The following is a 15,567-nucleotide window of genomic DNA, read 5'->3' as shown; positions in this document are numbered from 1 at the left end:
TATATATATATATATATATATATATATACCCTACCAGTAATTATATTTTATGTCGTTGTATAACTGATTTTCTTCTTATAATTGTGGCATAAATTTAATTCGCTGTGTGCAAATAATAGTTACAGGTGATTCTATATTAATTTACAATTTCCCGATCTACGATAAAATATTCAAAGATAGGAAACGTATCTTCGATACGTATTTTATAAATAAATCTGTTTCTCAGATAAGTGAAAATTTATCTGAGAAATATTATGTTAAGTTTTGCGGAATTTTGATGCGCGGCGGGTCTTAAAGATTTACATTACGAATTAATTGTAAAATTATATCGCTCGGAGCGCTTGCGCAACGGGCACTACACCGTCAAAAAAAAAAGCCTTCAGGTTGTCCCTTTCTTTCCTCTTTCTCTCGTACGAGTACGTTCACACTGCGTCTTATTACAATAATATCCACATCGCTATTCTTGTCAATTAAATGTAATTGTATGTATATATATATCTAATATATAGTATATACACAATTGTGTATATAATATATATGCGCCAATTTATATAGTAAATTTATCTTTTTACGTCTACAATATTTATATAATATATTTATATATACTACAGTATAGTATGCGCTTACGCCGTCTAATTTCTAAAAAGAAACGGTACATTATTGTCTGCGGTATTTTTTGTTTTCGAGTATTCATATATATATATATATAGTATATATACAATTCACATTTTTGGTATTCATATAATATAATAAGTTCAATGAAAAGCTCAATGGCGTGACCATGTAGTATTCATTGAGTACAATAAGTCTGAAAATCCGTGCGCTTCGCGATACTCCTTGCACATAATCGATCCAACGATTTGCTTCATAAAGGATGAGGAAGGGAGGATAGGAGAGCGGAGTATTTTTCGCTGTCTTTTATTACACTTGTCACGAATTTTATCTATTACGATTGCCGATTTAAAGAACGAAAATAACTGAGGATGACACGTGTAATTCAATCAAGGAGGATCGTGAAGGTGACTCGGCTCTCGACGACAATGTCGCGCTAACATTTATGTAATTTTTCGTTTATCTTGGCAACTAGGCAAGCTCGGTCGTTCACGGAAGGCATCGTATGGTGCTTATTAAATCGTTGCTTCAACAATCATAACAATTTTCATCGCTTTCATTTTTTTCTTTCCCCGCTTATTATTTTTCATTTCTAGTTATTATCTTCGCTGTTGTCACTTTTTTTTATCTCATTATTGTTCGTTATTGGGAGATAATGTCGATGCACAAAAGCTGGCGCGATTTATATTACGCTTTAACTTTTTTTTTTTTCGTTTCGTTATTTAGTAGTACGTACATTATATTGAGGCAAGCGGGTCGCAAAAGCTCCCGAGAATTAGAGGAAATATATAATATATATTTTATATATATATATATATATATATATATATTTATTATCTATACGTATATAATATTGTCTTCGTAAGTTTTTCTGCCTTTCCATCCTGATGTCCTAACCCATTGTTGGTCGTGAAGTTATTTAATAAGTCAAGACATTAATTAGGGAAACGATACAGTTTCGTTGAGCTCAGAACTCTTTGTTGAGCTCATCGAAATTACATCACTTTTAATTCTTGGTGCAAATACAAAATAGACTGAACGTTCATTGAATACTTAATCTAAGAGAAATTACAGACAAAAAATTCTTTCTCTCTTTCTTTTTCTTTCTGGAAAAGGTAAAGCTTACATTTAAAAAAATTATACAAAAGGGAAATAGGAAAGCAAAAAGAGAAACAGAAAAAGTTACTAACGAGTGGATACAGTTAGGAACGACTTGTCGCTTGAAACTAAATGAAATGCGATTGAGAATCATTCGTCGCGATTGCAGATTATAAAATGGGAACAAATGAGAAACGATATCCGCATCGATAGGGAGAAAATAGAATTCTACGCGCCTGTATCGGATGTAAGGAAGAGATCCGTTGCAGCCGGAATTATCCGGTTGCTCGATCGATTAGTGTACTATGTCACGCGTATCCGCGTATTATAATATTACATTATAATTATATAAAAATATATTTCTTAATTGTTAACACTATAATAAATGAGTATTATAAGCATTATATTTGCACATTTTTTTATCTTTCTTTCCTTTTCTTTTTTCGCATAGTGATAGTGGTAAACACGATGCCTATCGCGGATAACCGAAGCTTCTACACGCACGAAACGTCGAGGAAGTACAACCGTGACGTACCGGTTTGCCGTATGCCGCACACATACACACACACACACACACACACACACACACACATACACACATACACACATACACACATACACACATACACACGCACATATACATGCACACATACATACCCTGGCACAAAATTTCAATAATACGGTAATATCTGTATCTCATCTTTCTTCTCGTTATTTTCTTTTTTTTTATCAATAACAATATCACTTATCACTTGTAGTACTCGTGTAAATAAAAAGACGCATAAACTGTTATAAAATACATTCTCGAGTATTATCAATCTGTAGAGTATATATATATAATATACGTCCTTATCTCTCTACGCGTTCGAACGAATAAAATCATATAAACGTCGTAATATAATAATTTTAATCGTACAATATTGGAAGCATTTAATATCATACTTAGGTGTTACGGTTATTTTCGGGCCTCGGATTTCGGTGAAGAGATTATTGCGAGGTTTCGGTGCACGTTTCGTGTTTCTTTGCGCCGCACCTTTCCATAAAAACGTAAATATATACAAAAGACGAAAGGACACTCTGAACATTCGGACATCCTTTTGATATCTTTTGCATACATTCTTTTGGATTTCTATGTTATACATGTCACATCAAAATCTAATTTCCAAACTACTATAATCTCTGCGCGCGTCGCGCGTTTTGAGAGATTACTTCCGCTGGCAAAAGCGAGGTCAGGGTTAATTCTGATGAAAGGTGCCACACAGTGCTTATTCGTTGCAAGAGGAAAAAGTGATAAATAAAATGGAAGAGGCCCTGAGAAACGGATCCTCGCGGAATGTGTAACGCATTTCACGACATACTACGTATTTCTCATCGTCTCGAACAATTATCACGTTAGACATTACAGGAATAACGCATCATCAACTTGCCACCATGTAAGTACAATAGTATAAAAAAAGAAAAGACCTTCTCGCATGACATCGATCACCGACCCGATCATGGCCCTTAAATCCAAACTCGCCTATTTCGCTCTTTCTCTTTCTTTTTCTTTCGTTTTATACATATAATAATAATAGAATAATAATATAATAATATAGCCTGCTTTCTTCGAGTAAAGTTATTCATTGTAAGGAAGTGGAACATGAGATTCTAATCTCCGTCTTTACAATCGACAAAATTCCTTAATGTTAAGCTCAATTAACAGCTGTACCCCAGACATATTTGATTTGGTAAACTCAATTATATCCATCTTTACTCGTGTAAAACGAGTACTCATTATACTATGCGCGATCTCCATTCTTATATTCAAATTATCGTTGGAACCTGAGTTTTTGGAAATTATTTGTCGAGATATCCGGCGGATATCTTCGCGGAGATTAATTGTTCAAAAACTTTCCTTTTCTATTCATTTCGATCGTCGAATCTAGTATATTTCGTACATTTCTTGCGAATGGATATCGCGCTCCTCATACGGACGTAGCTAACAAATTTGTACATTAATTAGTTTTCTTATTATTGTCATGGTATATATAATATTTTGTTAATAAAAATACTAAAATATTATGTATATTATATTATATATATAATAGATTATTGCATTATGCTTTTTGGTACCGTTACATGCGTTTGGCTTATTTGTCGACACGCTTGCCGCGAGTAATTTTCTTTTTCGTTTGTATTCACCGGTTTTCATTTTTTTTTTAAGTTCTAAAATAAAATTAGTAAAATCTCTAAAGTCGGCTCAGACGATTCGAGAAAACAATATTATTTTCTTTATCTCAGTTACGAGATTAATATACATTTTGACATCTAAATTTTCCGTCTAAACCGTTCTTCATCTTTTTCTTTTTCTTTGAAGTACGAACCGACGAGCAATAACGCCATGGCTTTATAATGTGATGTCGCGCAGCATCTTAGGTATATATTATCTATACTTATAGCTTCACAAAACGTCGCGGCGTCTCTTAAAATTCATACCGCGAGAGGAGAGTATAAAGGCGTTCTAGCGAATTTTCACACAAAATGGGAGTTTCGAATAAACTCAGACGTAAAAGAGGAATTCTAAACGTAAGAAAAAAAGCATAGTCTTAGATAGACCAGTAAGAGCAAAATGTCAGTAATAACTAGCAGTTTGTCAGTAAATTCAAGCAGAATATTGCGATATACTGGCATTAACTGCATCCGCATTATAAGCTTATATTCTACCAGCAAAGTCTGCCGATACAATCCAACAACATATACCGAGCAAAATCTGTCATTTCGTAATCATTTAAATGTAATATCTTCAAATATAAACTAAATTTAAGTAGTATAGCAAAAGAAGTGGGGTAAGTGACAAACAAAAGGAGGAAATTAATATGAAAGAGTAGAAGAAATATTTTAAAAGATCTGTTAAGAGCGATATAGAGAATTTAGGTAAAAAAAAGAAAAGAACTGATGAAGAGAAGAGATAAAAAGAGGAGAGGTAAAGATAGTATTGAAGGGGATCAAGAATGATATTCCTGAAAGTTTGGAAGTATAGAGTAAGAAGGAAATGAAAAAAAAGATGGGTTTGGATTTTGTAACAGAATTTGATAAAGAATATATGAGAAAGTGGAGCGTGAGGGAATAAAAGAGAAAGAGGGTACAAGATTATAGATGGTAAAATTGATTCCGTCGTTATATTAAGAATATTTCGCGCTAAATGTACACATACACTAAGAGAAAAATTATTTTAATTACTATAATTCGACTAATTTATAACATTTTCATTGTTATATCTTTTTTTGATAAAATTCTAAATATAATTATTGTTACCAATATTATAGCAATAATAATTATAAAATGGATAAAAGACTCCTAACCATAATTATATTATGGTCAGGAGTCTTTTTTTTGGCTATAACAATTATAGTTACAAGTACCAAAAACTTTTCTCTTAGTGTAGGACGAGACCCAGTTGCGAATATTCAAAATTATTGAATCTCATTAAGGTGGTTCTATAATAAAGTGCCGAAAATTTGTGGGAACCCTTACCAGGGTCCACCTAAAATTACGAATGTCTACATAATTTGAATAAAATATTGAAACTACGTGTATATTTTAATAAAATAATATAAAATACACAATATTTAATATAAAAAGTAATGAAATAAAAAAAAGTTGATTTCTTATACAATTTGTTTTTGTGAAAATTCAATATAACATAATAATGTAATATAATTTTGCCATTTTAACATTAAATTATCTTTCTAGAATGACCGATGACCTATTATTTTTTCGTGACTATTACAATCGTAATTTTTTTAACTATTATAATCTCGTTTTTTTAAAGAAATCGATGGTAATGTTTGTGTGCGGTGAGTAAAAAAGTGTCTTCGATCCTTATTTGTCACTAGATTTAAAGTTACATTTTCAGTTACATTTTTTTTCTCTCTTATTTCATTGATAAATGAAATAAGAAAACCTATCCTAAAATTTTGCACACGTCAAGTTCAATATTTCAATTTTATTACATTAAAAAATGAGACATTTCTATGGTAACTCGATTTACTGTAGAACCACCTTAATCGCTAAATCGATTAAGTTCTAAATAAACTCAATTGATAGCTCAATTGAGTTTAAATTACACTAAAGTATATATCTGAACAATCAACAGTATATATCTGAATAATCATTAAAAAAGATAAGTATAACAAAAATATAGCGACAATGTATTACTGACAATGTATGTATGTTAGTAGTTACATTGTCAGTAATAATATATCGTTCTTGTAAAACATGACGTTTATTATGTCTTACAAACTTGAATAGAAAATTTTGAATATTGATTTTGAATTTATTTAGAATATTAATATTCCTTATAAAATATGGTAAAAGTAATATTGGCAAGATCAAATTGGATACAATAGGGAAGCAAAAGATATATATAAGGTTTGCGGAGAGAAAAACATAGTATATAAAGAGAGAAATAATCAAAGATTTTGCTTGGTTTTTGTTGGCATTCTACTAATAAAATTTGTACTGACACTTTGCAAAAATCTTTTGGATAGATTTGGTTATCTGAGTGACTGTGTATTCTTATACAATAGCTGATGGCAACATTGAAGGATAGAAATATACGTAGTCACATGTCTGTCACACAATGCTTTGGAAAAAACTAATGTAAGAAAACATAAAAATGAGAATACATAAAAATAAGATAATGCGTAGTTTCATAATAATTTGTTTATAAATTCCACGATCAATCCTGGAATTTATCTTTATTTCATATATATATATATATATATATATATATATATATATATATATATATATATATACATATAGATTTTATAAAAAATTGATTGAAAAATTAAAAATTAAAGGAGTACAAGGTAAATGATAATCCATAAGAATGAAAGTTGAAGAAAGAGAGGATAATGCGCATCTCTTTCTAAGAACAAAGAAAAAAACCGCTTCTTCTTTTTCCTTCTCTTCTTCAACTGCACCAGTCGGACAAGGAAAGTATCTATCTCTTGTCCTCTCTACTAATTCTGACTTCTTGCCTCCAACGAGAGAACACGGTCTATCTATATAAGTCTATGGGAGAAAAGTATAATCTAATAGGTAAGCGAACGAGCCTCAGATAAGAAGACTTGAGTACTTCTATTCTCTGTAGGGTTTGCAATAAGAATAACGATGATTCATGTGTTGGCTGTAGGAGCCGGAGTGAGAGAAGCGCTTGAGGCACTTGGAGCACTGGAAGGGCTTTTCGCCGCTGTGCAGCCGCTTGTGTTCAGTCAGATGATGCTTGTGCTTGAACGCTCTTGGACACTCCACACATTTGTAAGGCCTTTGCCCTGAAACATTTATCAATCTTTTGTTTGCGTAATAAATTTTGCTTAGAAAGTACGATAATCCGAGGCAAAAAATTCCACTCTGTCTTAAGGTTCCTTGATTGACTTGGATCAGCGTATTTCAATTTGCGGTGTACATTAAATAATAACTAACTAAATTATTTCACACTAATTATATTGAGAATTGCACACTATTATATTGGATGAAATGAATTAGTTTTCATATATAATGTACTTATAACTTATAATATACAAGTACAGAAAACCTATATAAATTACATAGATTGAGACAAGATCTTAGAAATTCTTAAGTTTTCGTAGATATTTGTAGTCGGACATAGAGTAGCGTTATTTGGCAGAGGATTTCTTGGTTTTTCAAACAAACAACATTTCTACGAATATCTATATAAAATTACGATTTTCTAAAATCTTGTCTCAATCTATGTAATTTTTCATAAAAATTTTTTCGCTAGAGGTGATAAATAAAGGATGTTATAGATTACAAAGTTCAATAATGGATGATTTTTGAGCAATGATGTATCAAAGATATAAAACTTGTGCTTACAGAGCATTTTTGATAACTGTAGTTCAAAACTATCTGTTATTGATATATCTGACATCTTTTGTTCACTACATTATAAGCTATGTATATAAAAATTAACTCATTTCACTAGGACTAATTATATGTCTACGCAATTCTGCGTATAATTAGTAATGGGATTCTTTGCCGAAGTATATTATTAGATGCATTAACGCTCAACATAGATTTTTTTTATTAACGCAACAGAAATAAAAAGTAAAGTTCTAAAATTTTAATTTTTTATTTTATCATTTTGAAAGTAATTTTATTGTATTGACAATATCACTTTGATTAAAATAACAATTTTATTTAAAACACAATTTTATTTAGATAATTTTCACAATTCTTAAAATATTTTTATTTCGTGTTTTACTCACTTTTTTACTTATTTTTTAATTTTTTCACTTTTTTCATTCTTTTAAATTTCATGGCACATTTGGACTGTTTCCAACTTATTGTAGTATACAACACCGGTTGAAAAATTCTGATTTACTATTAGGTAACAAAAGAAAAAATATTGATAATTGAAAATATATTGATAATTGTAATTTATGAGCTTTCCATAAATTATTAACAACTCTTATTCTTTTTAATCAGTTTTAGATATATTTTAGTAAATTTTGATTAAGAGAGAGAAAGATATAACTATATTTTATTACAATTTGAATTTAAAGATTTGAATTGAAATCATAAGAATTTGAATTTTGTAAAAGAGTAGTTTATGTAAAAAAAAAAGAGACTTATTCATTTTAATGAAGTACCGTATCTCGAATTTCTGACTTATCGTTAGATAATGGCTCTTAATCGTTAAAATTATGAAACGTTGCAATAACGTATATTACGTATATTAACGGTAACAGTAATGTACTTACCGGAATGTTCATACTTGTGTCTCGTAAGGGAACTGTGTTTGGAAAATGTTTTCTCACACCGATCACAGAAATAAAGACCCTGCTCGTTTTCTGTTGCTGTAGGGGTTATTTCCGATTGTGGTGCAATTTCGATCTCGCCCTTTGCGTTCGCTTGATTTTGATTCTAAAAGATAATACAATAAATATGAATTATACGTTCGTTTATAAAATTTAAAATCGCTTAATCTTACTTTCTTTCATTACCTTTGTGATTATCTCTCCACTAGGAGGTATACGCTTAGTTTCAATGGGATCAGTAGCGGTTTCTTCGTCTATGACTAAAGGTAAATCCTCGAGGTCATCGTTATCGGGGGGGACAGTTGGAGCTGCAATATCATCCTTCTGTTCGCATGGAGACGAGGTGTTTCTGCTTGATGTATCACTTTCTTTGATCACTGTAACAAATGTTTCTTTCTTCGATAAATCCAAAGGCTGTTCAATAATAGATGAATTCTCTGGAAGTGCTAAAGGTACCAGAGCTGGTGGCATTTTCGATTCTCTTCGATCCCTGGCACGTGAATTTTGGAACCAAACCTATAAAATGATCATATAATTGATAATTAATTATCACAAGTTTGTTAAATATTATTAAATTTATTAGTTGTTTTAGAAAATATTCTAATTTTCAATCTAATTCTCTCATTTAGACAGACAATTTAATCTGTCTTTATTTCGCATACCTGTACGACACGAGTAGGAAAATTGATGTAATTGGCGATCATGATGATCTCCTCCTTTTTAGGTCGCGGATTGATGGCATAATAACCTTTCAAAACAGCAAGCTGTTCATCATCTATGAGCGACCTAGCTCTGACTCTTCTACCGTGATCGTTCTGAGTCTGGTTACCCTCTTCTTCATCTTCCGAATCCGCCTCAGAACTTTCCTCCGCTTTTTTCTTGGCTGATCTCGATGTCGGATTGATATTCTCGAGCTTCGCGGCTAAACCTTCACTTTGTAAATCATATTGGTCCGTTGTGCCCCAATCCGGACAATGTGTCATTTCATTAGACATTTCACTATCTTGATCCTATAAATAAGATTCTAGTTCACAAACAGGAATGATTGCATACAATTTTTTACCAATGACAGCGCAACATTCAGAAATGAAAGTTAAAGTCCTAAAAGTTTTTTTATTTTATCATTTTAAAAGTGATTTCATTGCAATAACTTCACTTTAATTAAAATGAGAGTGAACACAACATAATTTAGATAATTTTACAATTTTTGAAATATTTTTATTTCATCTTTCATACGCTTTTTTGCTTACTTCTAAATTTTTTCACCTATCTCATTCTCTAAAATTTCGTGATACACTTGGATTGTTTTAATTCAACTTACTGCAATAGTATACATCGATACCAGTTGAAAAATCCTGACTTACTGTTAAATAAAAAATTAAATTTGAAAATATTCATAATTCTATTTTATGAGCTTTCCATAAATAATTATTAATAAAATTTTATAACTAATTCGATTGCACTCAGTGCGCAGTGGTGCACGTTAAAGCTGTATATTGTACATAGAAAAATTCTAGATATCTTTCTTTATAGTTTTATTTATTATTTTATTATTATTTCAGAGATCTCTGTCATTTTTTATAATAAATATGTTACAATTCGAAATGTAATCTAAAAGAGTCTACAATTATTAAATTTAGTTACTAATTTACATGTTATATTATTTTTTATATTTCATTTATATATTTAACTTTTAGAATATTCTACGCTATTTGTTGTCTCAACAATAACAAATTAATTCTCATTGCAAACCTTTCCCCGCATAGAACAAATAAAAAAGATTCCCTCGTTAAATTTCTCATTACATACCTGGTAATCCTCTTCGAACTTCCGTTTCATCGTGGCTGGAGACGTGGACAGCTTCCGCATATTCGCTTCAAGCAGCTGCTTCGTCACGGAGGTGTTTACAGTTTCTAATATTCGTCGGACCGCATCCAGACCTTGCAATGGATCTACCGGTGCAGGAGACTCCTTGCCCTCAGTGCCCTCCGTTCCCTCAGAATCTGCTGTCGATGGACTCATCACTTCCTGATGCGTCTCAAATTGCTCAGTAACGTGGTCGAATCGCTTAGCATGCAATTGGTTCAGCAACTTGCCTATCGAAGACTGCAGGAAATAATTTCCGAATCCCATCATGTGAGGCAGTAGAGTTGGCACGTCATAAATACCTGCATAAACCAATCAAATTGAAGAATTATGATAATCATCAAAATGACAGATATATCTGAAATCATTTTTAAAATAAAAATCCTAATACTGAATACAATATTAGTTTTTTAATAATAAAGTATTAATAATAAATTTTTAATAAAGTGTTTAAAGTTAACTGATCAAATTGTTTGAAATTTGCGTGCTCAAATACATGTTGTATAATAATAAAGATATTTTTATGCATCAATCCTATTCTTGAAATTGGTATGCATAATTATATACATATACATTCATTATCATGTGCCGCGCGAATTTCGAATAACTGGATCGGTGAATCTTATATCTACTAAATATTATTATACCCTCGGCACTTTTTCATTTATTATGTTTTTTTTAACATAATCTCAGAAGTCTATTATTATGAAAGATTTAGAACATCCTACATAAAAATTTATCGTTATTTCGACATTTTTATTGCAGAAAATCTGTTCGAAATTGCCCATCAAATTCGTAGATGAAAGGAGAATATATATATATATATATATATATATATATATAACATATATATAACATGCATAAATGTAGTAATATATACATATCTATATTTTTAGAAGAAATATTGATCTAAGTGATAAAATTAATTACCTGTTCCCTCCCTTTGTATCTCTTGATACTCCGACGGCGATAACTTCGGCAGAATCGGCAGAAACGTATTATTGTTGGCTGTCAGCAGATCGACGTCACGTCGTCCCGATAAAGCCTGATGCGTCTTTTTCTGTCCCCGATCGACATTGGTTATGGTGTTCTGCCTCGATTTTTTCAGATTCATTATCAAACACTTTTTCGCTGTCATGTGGCTCGAATACGATCCAGAATGAGAGAAACGCTTGCCGCAATTGTTGCACTGGAATGGCTTCTCACCGCTGTGAATGCGCAGGTGTTCCTGCGAGAAATGGAGGAAGACGCGTTTAAATTTACATACTTTTTTTTTTATTCTTCTACGATTTATATAACACGCAAAGAGAAAGAGATAAACTCAAAGTAGAAATGGATACTAAATTAAAATCGTTAATATCAGTGATAAAGATAAATAGAATCTACAAGGAAAAGTAATAAAAAGTAAGAAATATAGTAAGAAATAATAAAATAATATTATATGTCATAATACACGCTTATTATTAATATGTAATAACAAAACACCTTAAGATGATGCTTGAATTTGAAGGCCTTCTCGCAATGAGGACATTTAAACTTTCGTAGAACAGCGCTTTCATCATGGCTAATCATGTGCCTCTGCAATCGGTAGACGTTGGCGAAGGTCTTGCTACACACCTTACAGGACTGTCGAATTATTGAGAAGGTTAGTCGAACAAAGATAAATAGTTACTCACGAAACTGATCAATTCGTATTATTACAAATTTTCTTATTAGGTGTTGGAATTAATTCGTAGCGTTTTTAATGAAAGAATGTTATTTATTTCACATGAGCATTAAAAAATACATTAATGAAAGTACTTCCCATCACTTGTAAAACGCTACGAATTAATTCCAACACCTAATAGAAAATTCATGAACAAAAATATCTGTAACAAGAGGTCAAAGATATTTGTTCGTTTATATGTTTATGTAAAATATATTCGTCGTCATCGAGTGTTTTCTTCGAATCAGTTCATCACAGATCATTTCTGTGTAGTATATTTAATCATAGTTTCATGAGTATATATGATATGTATAATTATCTCGCAAATAGAAAATGTTTTAATACATCATGGACGCTATATTTATACTTAAATTTTTTTTCGAGAACTGCATGCAACTAATAACAAAATCAATCGATCTTTTCTACTTGTTTCTTAAAAAAAGAGAAATTACATTCTTAATTCACTTTTAATCTAAGAGAAATACATATTTATTTTAATCGCATTAATTATGCATATTTTTTATTACATGTTGCAATCTGTCGAAATTTCAAATCTAAAATACCTTCATAAGAAAAGTTGACTAGACACATTCACATTCAAAATTAGTACGATTCAGCACACAATTCTATAGATAATTTTGTCATAACTGTAAAAAAAATATATATAAATATTTAATGAAAGCTTGACGTCACAAAATTACATATTAAAACGTTTTAAAACGTTTTAATTAAAAAAGGAGGCAGAAATATAGAACAGAAAAAATATAAGAACCGTGTTTGTCTCCAGATATATAATATCATGAAATTAAATATATAATTAACCATGTATCACTTGAGTTATGTACGAATAAGTTATTGTATAAAGTTATTATCTACAGAAATTCATCTATTTTTATTTACCTATTTATTAACTTTATAAATTGCAAGCTGGATACTTCGCACCTCACACCGTCACACTTATAACTTTACGCGATACTCATTTATATATGCTTATCCCAACAACCGTTAAAAAAAAAGTTAAGAAAATAAGACACGGTAACATCTACTACCTATTTACGAACATTCGTGTCTCCCTTCCTCTCGAAAATCGCGTGCGAAGAGATACGAAAACGGCGCCTCTCAGCGGAAAGCTGACTGCCGCTTTTGCGGGGATATAATCGATAAGTCCGCACGCGGGACGCGGCAAACAAGGGGCTCTTCCCCGGTAGAGTGTGTGTCCTTGACGGGTCATCGCGATCACTCACCACTTGGGAGAACTGGGCGTTGAGATCGTGCTTGTCGATGGTACAGGACGTTTTGTGCGTGTCCTCGAGATGAAGCTGCAGGACACGGACGTCCCGACAGGGGATGCCGCACTGAGGACACCTTTCACCACCCTGCTGCTGCTTCGCGGATGATCCGCCCTCGCTGTCGCCGCCACCACCCACCCCCCCGCACGTACCACCGCTGCCGCCACCACTTCCATCGCCGGCAACACTTCCACCTCCTGCGGTTGGCGCTCCACCCGCGCAACCTCCGCCCACCTCCGTATCCACGACACCTGCGTCGTCCTCGCTACAGCCTGTAACACGCGCACACGTGGCATGGTTTTTATATTTCACCTCGGCAGCGCGCCATCGCACAAAATATTATACACCGATCGAGCCACGCATTCAAGTACTGGTACTATTCAAGGTATACGCGTGTGTGATATTTCCAGGGTAAGTTAATGTTTTTTTTTTAAACTAAATTAAGTTAAAGTTAATTGCTTATAAAATTAATAAAATTAATTAAGTTGAAAGTTGAAGGAATAAAGAATGAACTTTTAATAAAAGTTAAGTTAAGATTAAATTAACTTAAGTTTAAAAAAAGAGTTAGTTTTGAAAAACATTATTTTTGAGATCAGAATGACCTAATTTTTTTAAAAATGAGATTACTTTAAATAACTCTTACAAATATAGATTATAGGCAAGTTTAATCAATTTATATCCACATTTAAGTTACTTATATATAATAAGAGTCACACCATAAAGTGTTTTTGTCGAAATCTTGTGAGAGAGAACGGTATATGTTTGCATTATTTCTCTTTCTTTAATCTTTATCTAACTTTCTTTAACTTCTGAAACGATTGTTCATGCATGTTTACGACTAGATATTTGTTACAAAAAATATAGGTAAAAAATTTAGAAAATGGATGGATGTGCAACTCTGTTCTACAACGATTCTTCATCTAAGGCTCATTTCATATTTACTGTTAAAATATAATGTTTGTGTGATACCTAAAATTAATGTGATTCAAATATAAGTGGGAATTGACAAAATCTAGCGAGTCAAAAAAAACTGGCTATCATATAGTGATTCTTATTATAGAGTCTCTCATCATATAATAAAATCATTGAACTTTTTTAAATTAATTCTGTAATGTTTAAGACTTTATAGAAAAAAAATATTAGCATTAAGAAAAATAAGAAAATTTTCAATTTAAAGAAAGTTAATAAATTAAAGTTTAAAAGTAATGAAATTAAGTTAAAAAGTAATGCATTTAAAATTAAGTTAAGTTAAAAGTTATTAACTTCTTAATAACTTTTTTTTTAACGTTTGAACTAGTTACCAATTCTGGATATTTCACTTGTTATTATTTTATAATATATAAGAAATATATAATCAAAAAGAAATTATCATTTTCTATTGACACTTAGAATCCAAAGATATTCGGAATTCGATATATTTTCTTAATCCTAACTTCATTCTTTCAAATTTAAATTAATGTTTTTATTTTTTAAAAGAGTTGTACTTCAATCGCTAATAATCGCTTTAACGCGTGGAAGAAAGCATGTTTGATAAAGTAAATTTTGTAATAACAATACAAATAAAAATGAATATAATTTCAGTGAATTCGATTGATAAACACAGAATATTACGAGCAAACAGAATGATCTCTATGTTTACTTGTATAACAGAAAGATTTGGCATAAAGTAGCATATTTTGGCATATCTTCAACGTCATAAATTAAACTTATTTGAATTATTAGTTTTAATTATCAGATAAAATTTGATTGATTCAATTTTTGTATTTACAATGCAGATATCGCGAATGAACGATATGTTGATTGAAATCTGGAATGTTTCCATTAGTCTTATAATCAGAAATTAAAATGCGTAGATAAAATTACGCTGACAATAAGATTGAATTATAACATTACGGAGAAATCTTCCATGTTTATTAATAGTAAAATCCAATCGATACGAACATTTTTCATATCTTTCATATTAAATATTATATGTTTTAGTTGTAAGCGCGACATTTGGTCCAATTACTTCTATATATTAAAGTATTCATATAAGTGATTCATTATTTTAAACGTAACATACAACGTGACAAACCTTAAGTCATCACGTTTTAAGCATACATATATATATATATATATATATATATATATATATATAAGTATGTATATACGTATATACGTATTAAAAAAAAGA

The 15,567-nt window shown here is 31.1% G+C and overlaps 1 protein-coding gene across 2 annotated transcripts in view; it reads right to left on the bottom strand.

Moving 5' to 3' along the window:
- Window positions 1-6,645: 6,645 nt before the first annotated feature.
- The window catches only part of zfh1 (Zn finger homeodomain 1), a 30,975-nt gene continuing 22,053 nt past the window's right edge, over window positions 6,646-15,567 (bottom strand). Inside the window, exons 2-10 of one of the 2 annotated variants that reach the window (XM_011070307.2) lie at window positions 13,350-13,666; window positions 11,886-12,026; window positions 11,331-11,628; window positions 10,344-10,702; window positions 9,197-9,544; window positions 8,721-9,050; window positions 8,478-8,640; window positions 7,983-8,097; window positions 6,850-7,028 (exon numbers count right to left, since the gene is read on the bottom strand). In XM_011070307.2, the coding sequence (XP_011068609.2) occupies window positions 8,024-8,097; window positions 8,478-8,640; window positions 8,721-9,050; window positions 9,197-9,544; window positions 10,344-10,702; window positions 11,331-11,628; window positions 11,886-12,026; window positions 13,350-13,666 (2,030 nt within the window). In that variant the 3' untranslated portion in view covers window positions 6,850-7,028; window positions 7,983-8,023. Of the gene's footprint in view, window positions 7,029-7,982; window positions 8,098-8,477; window positions 8,641-8,720; window positions 9,051-9,196; window positions 9,545-10,343; window positions 10,703-11,330; window positions 11,629-11,885; window positions 12,027-13,349; window positions 13,667-15,567 lie in introns of both variants that reach the window. The other variant, XM_011070308.2, reaches the window with a different exon arrangement.

Source organism: Acromyrmex echinatior, chromosome 3 (genome assembly GCF_024713525.1).
Source record: "Acromyrmex echinatior isolate Ae372 chromosome 3, ASM2471352v2, whole genome shotgun sequence".
NCBI lineage: Eukaryota > Metazoa > Arthropoda > Insecta > Hymenoptera > Formicidae > Acromyrmex > Acromyrmex echinatior.
The sequence above is the reverse complement of the archived record's forward strand: the minus strand, read 5'-3'. Positions and strand labels throughout refer to the sequence as shown.